Source organism: Fukomys damarensis, unplaced genomic scaffold (assembly GCF_012274545.1).
Source record: "Fukomys damarensis isolate Sample0158 unplaced genomic scaffold, DMR_v1.0_HiC HiC_scaffold_2, whole genome shotgun sequence".
Classification (NCBI taxonomy): domain Eukaryota; kingdom Metazoa; phylum Chordata; class Mammalia; order Rodentia; family Bathyergidae; genus Fukomys; species Fukomys damarensis.
Window position 1 is genome coordinate 18,668,995 of NW_022900914.1, and position 12,256 is coordinate 18,681,250.

Genomic DNA, 12,256 nt, shown 5'->3' on the forward strand with positions numbered 1-12,256 from the left:
TTATGTACAAGTTTTTTTTTTCTTTTTAGTACCGGGGATTGAACTCAGGTCCTTGTGCTTGCAAGGTACACAGCGGAGCCACTGAGCTAAATTCCTGGCCCAACATTATATAAAATGAATACCATTTACATGATGGCACAAATGGGCAAGACCAGAACCCAGCATTCTTGACTGTCAGTCCAAAGACCTTTGCAAAACTTCAGTTTACCCCAAGTGCCACTTCGGCAGTGTGTCTGTTTATACACTGAGTCCTGAGTGTCACTCGGGCAGAAGTCATTTCAAACACGGGACTCTTGGACAGTATTGAATAAATCTGAGAAATTTCTTCTTATATTTCCTATTATATTATCTTATAAAAATTAATGAAAAAATAGCTCAGTGTTTGGTCACCCTGTATTTAAATAATTGGACTGGTAAATGGTTAAATATCGTACCCAGATAACTAACTAAAATGACTCTGAAGACCTATTTAGAAGATCTCTGTTAAAAAAATCCAGTTGAGATGAAGTCATGCTGGGTTAGGGTTAACCTTAAACCCACTGCCCTGGTGTCTTTATAAGTAGAGAGAGAAAAGGGAGGCTGGGATGCAGGAACAGAAAAGAATGTGAAGTTGAGAACCTGATGTGACATTGGAGGCAAAGGTTGGCGTGATGGCGACTCTAAATCAGGGACACCACCGATAGCTGGGATCCCCAGAAACTGAGAACAGACAGCAAGGTTCTTTCTGAGATCCTGTAGCAGTGGAGGCCCTGCCCACCTCCTGAATTCAAGCTTATATCCTCCAGAACTAAGAAATAATTTCTACAGTTTTTAAGCCATCCAGTTGGTGATTTTTTTTTTTTTTTTTTAATCAGGGATTGAACTCAGGACCTTGTGCTTACGAGGCAGGCGCAGTGCCACTGAGCTACATCCCTAGTTCCAGTTTGTGATATTTTGCTATAGCAGCCTTGGAAAACTAAAACATTAATGTGTATCTAGCAAGACAGATGTCAACCTGATCTATAAAATAAGAGAAACTTACTTTTCCCTGAGTTACATAGATCCAGCATACTACAGATGAATAAGGCAATTCTTTGGGAAATTAATTAGCTTAAAATTATCCTGGATGATTTTTTTCTAATGTTTGTCTGGGTATACCTTAGGAGATAAAATCATATATCTAAGAAACAAAAAAGTTAACATTTTTGTTGAACCCCACATGAAATGATCTGTTAGCCTTTATATTACTGCTCAACATATTTACTCTGCCCTGAGAAACAAGTCTAAATCTGTTTAATAAAGCAAGTTAAACTTCACATAGAAAAAGAAAAATCATATTATTGGAGCAATGTGGTTTTCAAAAGTGTTTAAAAGGATTTTTTAAACATCATAAAACATTAATTTTTAAATAGAGTTCTAAGACTTGACTGCTTATTTTGCTGAAAAAGTATTTTTTCAGCTTGAGTAGCAGTAAAGTCACACTAAATTCCTTTATTTTTTAATTGACAAATAACAATTTTTATATTTATAGCATATAACATATGCTTTGATGTGTATACACATTTAGAGTGCCTAAAGCAAGAATGACAATTAACGTATGAATTACCAAACACTCACTGTTTTGTGATGAGAACACTAAAAGTTTACTATCTTGGCCATTTTTAAGAGCGTACAAGGTCTGGTGTGGTGGTGTACATGTGTAATCCTACCACTTGGGAGGCTGAGGCAGGAAAAGTTCTGAGAGTTTGAGATCAGCCTGGGCTACAGAGTGAGTTCAAGGCCAGCCTGAACTACAAAGTAAAACCCTGTCTTAAAAAAAGCAAAAAAAGATCATACAATATACTGTTATTAACTATAGTCTCTATAATAAACATTAGATCTCTCGAACTTAGTGCTAGCAAAAAAAAAAAAAAAAAATTTTTTTTTTTTTTTTGAGACAAGGTCTCAAAACTCATTAAAACTCATGAACTCAAAACTCAAACTCACTATGTAGTCCAGGCTGGCCTCGACCTTGTAGTAATCCTCCTGCCTCAGCCTCTAGAGTGCTGGGATTACAGACGTGCACCATCACATCCGGCAATTTTGTCTTTTTGAGATAGGGTTCAGGATGGCCTCCAACTCACTGCAATCCTATGTCAGCCTCCTGAGTGCTGGGATTATAGGTGCACACCACCATGCTTGGCCTACCTAAAATTTCAGGTCCTTCGATAAACTTCTCCTCAGTCCTACCATGACTGAGGAACTACCATTTTACTCTGTTTCTATGAGTCTGAAAGTCTTATACTATGATAAGCTAAACTTTACTTTTTGAAATTGTAGAGGTTAAGGCATCCTAAGTTCCCAAAATAAATGTAATATAAAATGTACAGTTAAGCATCCTTTAAAATATATTACATTTATACCTGGCCATGGTGGTACACCCCTCAGTACTCTGTGAGGCTGAGGCCTGAGGATCTCAAGTTTGAGTTCAGCCTGGGCAAGTTTGTAATTTAGTGACAGCCTCTCTCAAAATGAAAAATAAAAAGGGCTGGAGATGCAGATCAGCGTGAAGGATCTGGGTTCAATCCCTGACCCTGAAAATACATACCTGTACACACATACCTACTAGTACTACCACTACTATTACAACAAAAATATATAGGCATTCTAAGGAAATTGGCTATTCATTTTTTTTCCTGGTACCAGGTATCGAACTCAGAACCTCACACTTGCCAGGCAGGTGCTGTGACGCTGAGCTACACCCTGGCCTTGTCCATTCATTTTAAAATGAGCATTTATCAAATACCTAAAGTAAGCATGATGCTAGGATTGAGAATTTAAAATATGGGTTTAGAGCCGGGCGTGGTGGTGCACGCCTATAATCCCAGCACTCAGAGGCTGAGGCAGGAGGGTTATTGTGAGTTCGAGACCACACAGCTATAGTGAGTTCCAGGTCAGTCTCAACTACATAGTGAGACCCTGTCTCAAAAAATAAAAAATTTAAAAAAATAAAATATGGGCTTAGTTCCGTTCCTCACAGAGCACACATGCTAATGACAAGGCAGAACTGGGACCAGCTCTATAAAGAGGTGTGAAAAGAGGGAGGAGCTTAGTGAAAGGATCAGGCTGGGCAACCAAGGGAAACTTGAGCAGTGTATACTTGAACAAACCCTGTGAAATTCCAAGATAAAAAAAGGGTTTGAGGAAAGGAAATTATATATAAACGTGGGGAAAAAGGACATGCACATAAATGGAACTCTGAACACATCATGAAATTCTTCATGGCTACAGCATTAGGTAGTTCGGAGTAAATACTAAGAGACGAAGCTGCAGAGATAGCTTCAGCAAAGCTAAAGGATTTAGACTTTGTGTTGCGAATGACAGGAAACCAACTGCACCTTTCAAACTGGGCATTCCAAGATACAGAAAGACCACATAAAGAAGGTGCTGTCATGGTCCAGGCAAGAGATGCTCAGGGCTTAGACTCAGGCAGTGTCTGTGAGATTGGGCACAACAGGCTTGCTGAGGACCCTCAGTAAGGGAGAGAGAAAAATCAAGGATGGTGTGAGGGCTGCGGCTGAGGGGACCTGGGCTGACCAACAGACATGGAGAATACAGGGAAAGCATTTAAGCAGGTGGTGGGGGGGTGGTAAGGGGACAAGGGAATAAAATGTTAAGTTTGAGGTATCTGTACAGCCAGGCATGGTGGCATGCATCTGTGATCCCTGAGGTAGGGAGGTTGAGGGAGGAAGGCCGTTGTGAGTTGGAGGCCAGCCTGGGTTACATAGTGAGTTCAGGGCCAGCCTGAATTGCACAGTGAGACCCTGCCCTCCCCCACCCCCATATCTGTGGGACAAGGGAAAAAAATCTCTAGTGATGACAATACTCAATATGTTCTCTACCATAATGATTTACATGCATGATCCTGGTTGACAGAACTGCCCAGTGATATTAAGAACTTCATAAATAAGGAAACCAGGATACAAAAAGAAGTGTCTGGCTTAGCCGGGCGTGGTGGCACACGCCTGTAATCCCAGCACTAGGGAGGCTGAGGCAGGAGGATCCCTGTGAGTTTGAGACCAGCATGGGCTACACATAGTGAGTTCCAGGTCAGTCTCAACTACATGGTGAGACCCTGTCTCAAAAAAACCAAAAAACACAAAGAAGTGACTTGTTTCAGGCCACACAGTTAGTAGGCTACGGAGCTAGAGCATGAGAAGAAATGGCAGGTTTCTACCTAGTCTACTAAGCTTTCCAAAGACAATCTCCTCATACATTGTGGCCGGGTTCCATTTGTCACTGATGTCATGGGGCTGGCTGCCTCCAGGTGCCCACTCTTTTTTGCAATTATTGCCGAGTTTAGAATTATGAAGTTCACACTGAGATGTGGAGTAAAATAATTCCCAAAAGAAGAAATTTAGAACCAGTCAGAATCACGTACTTAGAAAAAAATCTCAGACACTACAAAGCTGAATGCTCTTTTCAATCATCTGATGGGAGAATCTCTATGGAGACGCCCTGAGTAACATCTATAAATGCATTCAATTTAAAGAGACTCCACGGTGTAACAATTAGATTGTTTTACTGTGTAGTTTTGCCAACTCTAGCATTCTAATGTTATGTGAACATCTCTAGGAGGATCAGCGATGGCACAGTGCTCCCCAAACACTTGCCCTGGACATCCCCCCCACTTCTCAGAGCGTGTCATGATATCAGCATCCCCAAGGACACACGTGTAGATACTGCTCAGTGAAGATATTTAAGTAAGCTATATACCAACACATACAAATAAAGTACAAGCCATGATTAATGCTGAGAATCCAGACTACAGAACAGCCTGTGATTGAGTGGACAAGCTTCCTAGAAACTTAGGTAATAATATGATTCAGGGATATACATCTTTAAGTCAGAAATCTTTTAACTTGCTGAAGGATGTACTGACTTTATAAAAGTCTATTATGATGTTACAGTTTTAGAAATCTCTCTTTTTTTTTTGGACTGGGGATCACACTTAGGACCTTGTGTTTGTGAGGCAGGCACAGTGCCACTGCGCTAAATCCCAGGCTCTAGTCTTAGAAATCTTAATTTCCTGAATCCAAGCAACAAGCAACTAAATTCTTTTATTAAATGATTAGGTTCTGAACCTTTATTGAAGCTCGTGTGTGTGTGTGTGTGTGTGTGTGTGTGTGTTGGTACTGAGGATTGAACTGAAGGCCTTCATACCGAGCTACATCCTTGGTTCTTTTACTTTTGTATTTTGGATGGGTTTTGCTAAATTGCTAAGTTCCCAGGCTAGATTTGATCTTGCAGTCTTCCTGCCTCAACCACCAACATTGCTGGAATCACAGGTGTCTGACACCACATCTGGGTTTTTGTTTTTATTTATAAATTAAATGCTTTGAGGTTGCATGTGTTCTTTTGAATGCTTCATAATTTTTTATTTTTTGGTACTGGGAATCAAACTTCGGTCCTTGCACTTGTGAGGCAGGCAGCAGAACCAGAGTTAAATCCCTAGCCCAGAATTCTTCATAATTTTAATACAGGCTCAGGTATACTGGAGAAAACATTACAAAGAAAGCTTCTACGTAACAAAATTGTCTTTTATTACTGTGGTTATCACAATTAATTTTTTGTGAGGAATTAAAAGACTTTAAATGATATGCCGTTTTCAGTCTTGAACAGATTGCTAATAATGCTTTAATTCTGCCTAGTGATTAAATATTACCCTTTAACTCCCTTACCTCCTTCTCAGCTCAATATTCCTACTTGAGAAGTTTAATGTAATGCAGAGAGATTGGGGAAATGGAAGGGAAATGTAGGGATGAGAGAGTTCTGCCACTTTACTAAATTCAGAGGTCTTGTCTTCATGCAGCAATTCGTTAGAGAGCCTGTTTAGTCATCATTAACTCCTGCACACTGTAAATTTCTAGTAATACATTCTCTATAACAGAATCATACTGATTTTTTTTATTTAGTTGGTTGGCTTTAGTTTGGGTAAAAGTGCATTTCTTAAAAAGTTTCAGTAAGCAGTTTTAATTGGCAAGGGATTAATCACCAACTCTCAATGATTCATGAAAGGTTTTATTATGGATCAAACATTCTTCCTTGCTCAACACAGTCAATATGAACCAGAAATACTAACTAAGTGTAGGTTTACATGCTTTAAATGTTACGTAAAGCATTACACAAACTAATAAAATTAGCTGGATACACGCCTGTAGTCCCAGCACTCGGGAGGCTGAGGCAAGAGGATCACCATGAGTTTGAGGCCAGTCTGGGCTACATAGTTCCAGGACAGCCTGACTTAGAGTGAGACCTTATCTCAAAAAAACCCAAACAAACAAACAAAGCAAACAAAACCAAAAACCAACAACAACCAACCAAACAAAATTAATTAATTACACCTTTTTTCATCTAGTGTAATGAAGAAATTTATAGATACGGCTTTTAAATTTTCAAGAATATCAAATAAAAATACTTTGTGAATGTAAAATTAAGCTCTCTTAGAGTTTATCAAGTAGTGGGAACCAAAATATCACAGGTTAAAAATGACTAATAGGAGCCTTTTCCTAAGCGTGTATCAGTTAAGGCACTCCATGGGAGAAAGTGTTGAGTTACATTCAGAGGAAGTGATACTGAGCCAGCCTACAAAACAAATGACTATCTCCCAATTTCAGAAAACAATGGTGTAGATATGTGTCGTGTTTTGTCTTTATGGAGCTAGTTCATTAAAGATAAACAGAATATGACTTTTACACACACTACTGAGTTACAGTTTGTACAGACTAAGGTTTCCTTTTTCCTTAGTCTTAGTGTATAGACAGGGAAAAAGTCAAAACCTTTTCTTTTTGATCAGTGCTTCTGAATATTTTGAATTATGATGAAGTGGGGAATTTTAAATCAGATTTTATAAATTTACTGCTTCTAAAGTAAACAATTTACCAGACATATTTGCAAATCTGAGCTATGAAAATTAGAAGAATTTACCCTTCCCTATGATTTCAGCACTACCTTCAAACTGCACCCCTTACCTGAGACTGTGAATCTGAGTTCAGAGACCTGAATGCTTAAATCTAAGATTTTCAGAAAACAATCAGCCAGGTAAGTGAAGAAGACACAAGAAAAAAAAGTCTGACAGTTGCTTTACTTATCTGAGACATGCTAAGTATTCTAGGCTGGCCTTGAACTCACTATGGAGCTCAGGCTGGCCTCAAACTCACAATGCTCCTGGTTCAGCCTCCTTAGTGCTGAGATTACAGGCACAATTGCTTTGAAATTCACTACTAACACAAGAAAATACACTACTCATTTGGGGCTTTATTTACATTTGTATCTTAACTGGAAAAACAAAATGAGCACACACTAATGTACACAGATAGTCAAATAATAATTTACAAATGAAGTTGTACAAATTTTCAGCCTAGGGTGGGGACACAGCCTGGGGTGGTAGAGAGCTTGCTTAATGTGTGTGAGGCCTCTGGTTAGTTAGACCTCCAGCACAAGCAAAAAGCAAACCAAAAACCCAAACCATCTGAATGTTTTATAAATCCCAGTAAGAGTTTTCTTACCTTCAGAAGTTCAAAGTAATGTAGGCAGTGGTAAACAGGGGCTAGAAGTAGCCTGGGTAAAACATACTGAACAGCTTCTTTGAAACCTTCGCCTATTGACTAGAAAAGAAAGTGATTTAATTTTTTTAAGTTTGCTTGTTAGACGTTGTACATCTTGATTTAAAAATTATTGTACCTGCAAATAAAGTGCTGCCCCAGGCTTTGATAACTGACTAAGGAAATGATCATGAAAACCAGGTCGTAAAATATCTCGAGCATATGATTCATATGGATCAAATGCCAGTTCCTGAGAAAATAAAGAAGGTAAACATAAATACATTTATCTTTCTCCAAAGTAAAACATAAATAAGACACCAGTATAAACACAAAAGATTAAATGATAAGCACATCTATGCCAACACAACTTTCAGGTATCTAAACAAAAATTATGCCTTTTAATTGTAATAGAATAAATGGATGTTTTTAAGTAAGAGTAAATAAATTCTTTCTGTTGAGTAGTTGGACCCTTCTATGCTATGATATCTCTCACTAAAGCACTGATGTAGATAGAGCATAAGAGCAGCCAAAAGAGTGGGTAGACTTGGTTCTAGAACACAACAAACTAGGCTTCACTTGAACAACAATGTAGATATCAACAACTAGGTAAAGTATAAATATTCAAAGCTTTGAGCCAAGACATTTACTTTCTCAATAGCTTTTCTTGGTGGTGGACTTTTACTTTCATACTCTGTAAATAAAGGAAACAGCTTCTATCTGTTTAACTTAAACTGCCAAAAAAGTATTACCATCACCGTTCATATTGCTAATCATCAAGAAACTAAATGCTAATAGCTGTATCTTAGAGAACAGGAATGATTCCTAACCAAAGTGAGAGCAGAGATGCTGGTGTTTAGCAGGAGAACAGGGCCTCGCTACTCTCTTCAACCTGTACCTTATTAAGGTACAAAACCAAATGGTGCTTCAGGCTCTCAAAAGAGCTCATTTCCATAAAGGGTACTTCTAGAAAGAGGAAGAGGGAAGAGTTGGGAGGAATACAGCAGAAGGAGCTGGGAAGGAATGAAAAGACAAACGACTGGAAAGTGTGGTGCTAAATTTATTACAGTAAGAAACGCTGCTATTAATCTCCATCAAAGTACTCCCCGTTCTCCCACTGTTCAAAGTGTGGGGTGTGCTTTGATGGGGATTTTTATGTAACACATTAAAAATATATATATAAACACCACTTTTGGTGGTTTCTCTTGTTGTGTAGAAGCTTTTTAATAAGATGAGATCCCAGTTGCTGATTCTTTGTGTTAGATCACGTGCAACTGAGGTTTTTGTTCATGAAATTTTTTCCTATACCTATGTCTTCCAGAGTTCTACCTAACCTCTCTTCCAGCCAGTTTAGTGTTTGCTTTAATGTTTAGATCTTTGATCCATTTTGACTTTAGTTTAATCCATGGTGAGACATACAAGTCTAGTTTTTTTAAAAAATTGAAACCCAATTTTTCCAGCACCATTTATTAAAGAGACTATCTTTCCGCCAGTGAGGGTGCTTAGGATGTACACTGGAGCCAGGCTCTTTTTTTTTTTCTTTTTTTGGTACCGGGGATCAAACCCAGGACCTTGCACTTGAGAAGCAGGCTGAGGAACCAGTGAGCTAAATCCCCGGCCCGAGGCCACACTCATAAGTGAAATAAATAGAATAGTTTCTCTGGTGTGAGAAACAGAAAGTGTAAATGAGGATCAAAATGTATAACAGATAATGTGAAGTAGAAAGAAAAGGTCCAAAGGGAAAGGGGAGGGGAAGTGGAATGGATAGGGCAAAGGAAAGAGAAAGGAATAAATACAAGAAAAGGAAAAAATGGAAACGAAGTCTTTGTAAATAGGGAGAGCTGGAGGGGTTAAAGGGTGGGCAGAGGTATGGGGAAAAATAACCAAAACATCATGTAAAGGTACAAATTCCCAGTGATGAATGTCATGCTGTACACCTAAAATGTACCAATAAACTTAATGAATAAAAAAAAAACCCACCACATTTTTCAATCACCCCTGGTGTATTTTACAGAAATGAATAAGATTTTAATAACAACAGGAAGGAGTAAGGAATAAAAAGAGTAGATAGGAAAGAAGAGTAAAGATTTCGTTAGATGTCTGAATCTTGGGCCTCTGAATTGCTAGGAATTATTATGCACAGTAGGCAGTTTGCCTTCCTCCTCTTTTATAAACCCCAATATTACAGACTTCTTAGAACTACAGACAAAGGAAAGATTTGCATGGTGTAGTTGTTCAAAAGTGTAGGTTTTGGAGCCAAAGATATACCCAGGTTCCAATTCTAAATTCACTATTAGTTGTGTGACCTTCAGCAAATTAATTATTGTAATTATGTCTTCTCATTGGAAAGCACAGATAACATCTACATCACAGGTTTGTTTTAGGAATTAAATGAGATATTATATGTGAAGTACTTATATTGCCTGGCACATACTGAATACTGAATAAATGGTAATTGGTATTACTCTGGGACAGTCTCAAGAGAGAAAAAAATGAAAGAAAAAAATGTGAGATAATGAAAAGATGGAAATAAAGTGTTTATAGATGGGGAGGAGGGGGTGAAAGGAGGGCAGGGACAAGGGGAAAAAATGAGAACCAAGACCTGTCACATAGAGGTACAAGATCACAACAATGAATGTAACTGTACTGTATCCCTAAATGTACCAATAAACTCAATTAAAGCTGAAAAAAAAAGAAAGAAAAAAAATGGGCAATGCAGTAAGAATATATAAACTGTCATGTAATTTTATTTTTTAGGATAAATCTGAAGACTGGCATGCACTTCTAAGAATCCATTTATAAATTAATAGATGATTTTATGATTAATTGGCTAAAATACAGTATAGGATTCATAGAAAAATATAAAAATTATCAATACATATAATTGACAGGAATGTACAGAGAACAGACTAACCTAACTATAATCATCTACCTAGCTAAAAAGAAAGAAAAAAGGAAAGCTTGACATTTTAATACTTTCCTTGTTTTTTTATAAAATAAAAATGGGGGCTGGGGATTTAGCTCAGCAGTACCGTGCCTACCTTGGAAGCACAAGGTCCTGAGTTGTCTTTTTTTGGTATTTTTGAGACAGGGTCTCACCATGTAGTTGAGACTGACCTGGAATTCACTATGTAGCCCAGGCTGGTCTCGAACTCACAGCGATCCTCCTGCCTCAGCCTCCTGAGTGCTGGGATTACAGGCATGCACCACCATGCCCGGCTTGAGTTGTCTTTTTTATAACAGCCATTGTAACTGGAGTGAGGTGATATCTCATAGTGGTCATGATCTGCCTTTTCCACTGATTACTGATGTTGGGCATTTTTCACACAGCTCTTGGTCATTTTTTGTTTTTGTTTTTTACTTTTTGAGTGAGGGTCCTGCTATACAGTTCAAGCTGATGGTAAATTCACTATGTAGCCTAGGCTGTCCTCGAACTTGCAGTGATCCTCCTGCCTTAGCCTCCCAAGTGCTGGGATGTTTGGGTATTTTTGTTTTCTTTAAATTTATCTATTGTCAATTTTTAAATAAATTTATATATTAGTCACTTTTTGCTATGACAAAATACCTGCCACTGACAATGTAAGGAGGAGCAGTTTATTTGGCTCATGGTTTCGGAGGGTTTGGTCCATGGCTGGCTGTCTCTAAGACGAAACAGAGTGATGAGACAAAGGAGCCAGGAACCAGCACACATCCTCCGAGTCACAGCCTCACCTCCTCATGGCACATTGAGCTTTGCACTCATCGACAGATTAATCCACTGTAATATATAACACTCCTATGACCCAATCACCCTCCAAAAGCCCAACCTCTGCATACGCGAGACTTCTGGGGGACATGTTAGCATTGTAGATCTGAAACATAACAGGTAATTTGACTACTTTGTGTGTGTGCTATTGAGTCGATTTCCTTGTATGTTCCAGACATTAACCTGTTAGCAGATGTATAGTTTCAAATCTTCTCCCATTTGTTTACTTCTGCTTTTCTGTGTCTTTGAGATCTTAATGAAACAAATCCTCACCTATTCCAATGTCTCAAAGCTTTCTCCACTGTCTCCTTCTGGTATTTTTCAGTTTCAGGTCTTCTATTTAAGTCTTTAATCTATTTTTAGTGATTTGTAAATTTATGGTGAGAGAGTTCATTTCATTCTTCTGCATACAGATATCCCATTTCCCAGAATCTTACTGAAAAGCCGGTTCTTCTGGTATGTCTTCATAATATCTATGCTGAAGATCGGTTGGTTGGAGATATGTAGGTTTACTTTTAGGCTTTCTATCCTGTTCTACCATTCTGTGTCTGTTTTTATGCCAACACCATGCTTTTTTACTATTATAGCTTATAGTTTTTTGGTTTTTGCAGTGCTAGGGATTAAATCCAAGGCCTTGCACATGCTAGGCAAGTGCTCTACAACTAAGCTACATCCCCAGCCCCGTGTGGTATGTATTTTGAAGTTAGGTAGTACAATTCCTCCTGCTCTCTTCTTTTTGCTCAAGATTGCTACTTGGGGTTTTTGTGGTTCCATACAAAAGTTAGGATTGTTTTTTTTTTTTCTAGTTCTGTGATGAATACCACTGAGGCTACAGATTGCTTTGTGTGATAGTATAGATATTTTAACAGTATTGATTTTTCTAATCCGGGCTAGAGATTTAGCTCAGAGGTTCCACCGCCTGCCTTGCAAGTGCAAGGCACTTGCAGTACAA

General features: G+C 38.4%; 2 protein-coding genes across 5 annotated transcripts in view; one reads left to right on the forward strand and one right to left on the reverse strand.

Moving 5' to 3' along the window:
• LOC117286144 (rho guanine nucleotide exchange factor 33-like) overlaps positions 1-12,256 on the forward strand; it is a 103,818-nt gene that overhangs the window by 65,064 nt on the left and 26,498 nt on the right. The window contains exon 2 of one of the 3 annotated variants that reach the window (XR_004517268.1): positions 6,964-7,059. The exons of the other annotated variants lie outside the window; for them this stretch is intronic. The gene's annotated coding sequence lies outside the window, so the exon portion shown is untranslated. The remainder of the gene's footprint in view (positions 1-6,963; positions 7,060-12,256) is intronic. 3 annotated transcript variants of the gene reach the window in all.
• The window catches only part of Sos1 (SOS Ras/Rac guanine nucleotide exchange factor 1), a 74,177-nt gene that overhangs the window by 49,150 nt on the left and 12,771 nt on the right, over positions 1-12,256 (reverse strand). For both annotated transcript variants that reach the window (XM_033763661.1, XM_033763660.1), the window contains exons 6-7: positions 7,702-7,812; positions 7,527-7,625 (exon numbers count right to left, since the gene is read on the reverse strand). In XM_033763661.1, the coding sequence (XP_033619552.1) occupies positions 7,527-7,625; positions 7,702-7,812 (210 nt within the window). The remainder of the gene's footprint in view (positions 1-7,526; positions 7,626-7,701; positions 7,813-12,256) is intronic.